At 40.4% G+C, this 1612-nt stretch overlaps 1 protein-coding gene across 1 annotated transcript; it reads left to right on the top strand.

Moving 5' to 3' along the window:
- Positions 1 to 80: 80 nt before the first annotated feature.
- Positions 81 to 1372, top strand: LOC107081515 (calcium-independent phospholipase A2-gamma-like; the record flags this gene model as incomplete). Its single annotated transcript, XM_015369680.1, has 2 exons — positions 81 to 275; positions 534 to 1372. Coding segments are annotated over 2 exons (654 nt in total), but the record flags the coding sequence as incomplete, so codon positions are not given.
- Between the last annotated feature and the right edge of the window lie 240 nt (positions 1373 to 1612).

Genomic DNA, 1612 nt, shown 5'->3' with positions numbered 1-1612 from the left:
AAAAAAAATTTCTCTCAGAAGCAATATTATAGGTAAAACTGGACAATTTTTAAATTTACAACAAAGCATTTGTCTCTTAGGTTTCAGCTGTCAGTGCAGTGGTTAACTGGGGTACAGGCCCCAAGGCTTTTGTATTTCGCAACTACAACCACAAACCAGGATGCCTCAGCCGCTATGCAGGGGAATCAAGCCATGCCATGTGGCAGGCAGTGCGTGCATCTTCAGCTGCACCTGGATACTTTGAGGAGTTCCCTTTACAAAGTGACATCCATCAGGTTGAACAATTTAATTTCTTCATGTAGTATTTAGGAATCTATCCTGCCCCTAAGACCACTCATAAATTACTTTGTTTTGCTTTAATTCCTTAGCAAGCAGTGACATACATGCTGACCTTTAATATCTTTTCACTGATTATGGTGAAATTTGAGCATGAATGCTTGATTGACTTTTTGGGTTCCTATGAACTGTAAAGCATATGTGTGGATTTAAATCTGCTTCACTAAGCGAAACCATTGCATCCTCTGTCACTGTAGGATGGAGGAATCATCCTGAACAATCCCTGTGCCTTGTCTATTCACGAGAGCCGTTTGTTGTGGCCCAACCAACCCTTTAAGTGTGTGCTGTCCCTTGGCACGGGGCGCTTTGACAGGGTCAAGAGGGGCCCTACTACCTCCACAAGTCTGCTAACCAAAATCAACAATCTGATCACCAGCGCCACGGACACAGAAGGGGTCCACACTCTCCTGGATGAATTGCTTCCCCCAGATGTCTACTTCCGCTTCAACCCCATGCTAAATGCGGAGGTTTCCTTAGATGAGAATCGCCCAGAGACGCTGGATCAGCTAGTCAAAGATACGCAGGACTACCTGGATAGAAATCAGCCTAAAGTGGCTAAGCTCTGTTCAGTTCTGGGCAAAGAGCGTTCCACTGTGGGCCAAGCCAAAGACTGGATGAGTGAGAGGTCTTGGGAGATAAAGCAGGGGCTGATGTGATTTGGGGTGCTTCAGCTTGTCTGCATTTTATTTTGTGTTTAGTGATGTGAAGCAAATCCACACATCCTGTACATTTTATATTTTTTGCACGTTTGTATAGCTATAGGAACACAATTATCTTAGCAAAGTGATTCACATCATTTGCTTCTTAAATCCTTCTTGGTTTAGAAAAATTATCAAAGAAAAACAATGACCACCTACTATTATCTTTGTTGTCCTTTTTTTTGCTTTTAAACAGAAGTGCCAAACAATTTAATAGGATGAAGTGGGACAAAAAAGCAATAATTTACACATCATCATATTTCTTTAGTTATTAGGGTTTGTTCCATAAAGGAACATTTAAATTTGTCCAATATATGTAAAATGTATTTTAAATTTGTTTGAAGGGCTTACATAGTATTTATTTTGAATAAATATATGTATCGATGAGGAATGTCTAAGTAGTATTTAATTTTTTCACTAGAGGTATTGTGTTAAAACCCCCCAATTTGTTTTCAGGCCATCATTGTTCTTTATTATATAGTGCCTTTCCATCCATCCATCCATCCATCCATCCATCCATCCATCCATCCATCCATCCATCCATCCATCCATCCATCCATCCATCCATCCATCCATCC

Source organism: Cyprinodon variegatus, unplaced genomic scaffold (assembly GCF_000732505.1).
Source record: "Cyprinodon variegatus isolate N-32 unplaced genomic scaffold, C_variegatus-1.0 Scaffold5864, whole genome shotgun sequence".
NCBI lineage: Eukaryota > Metazoa > Chordata > Actinopteri > Cyprinodontiformes > Cyprinodontidae > Cyprinodon > Cyprinodon variegatus.
This window is presented reverse-complemented; position numbering and strand designations above follow the sequence as displayed.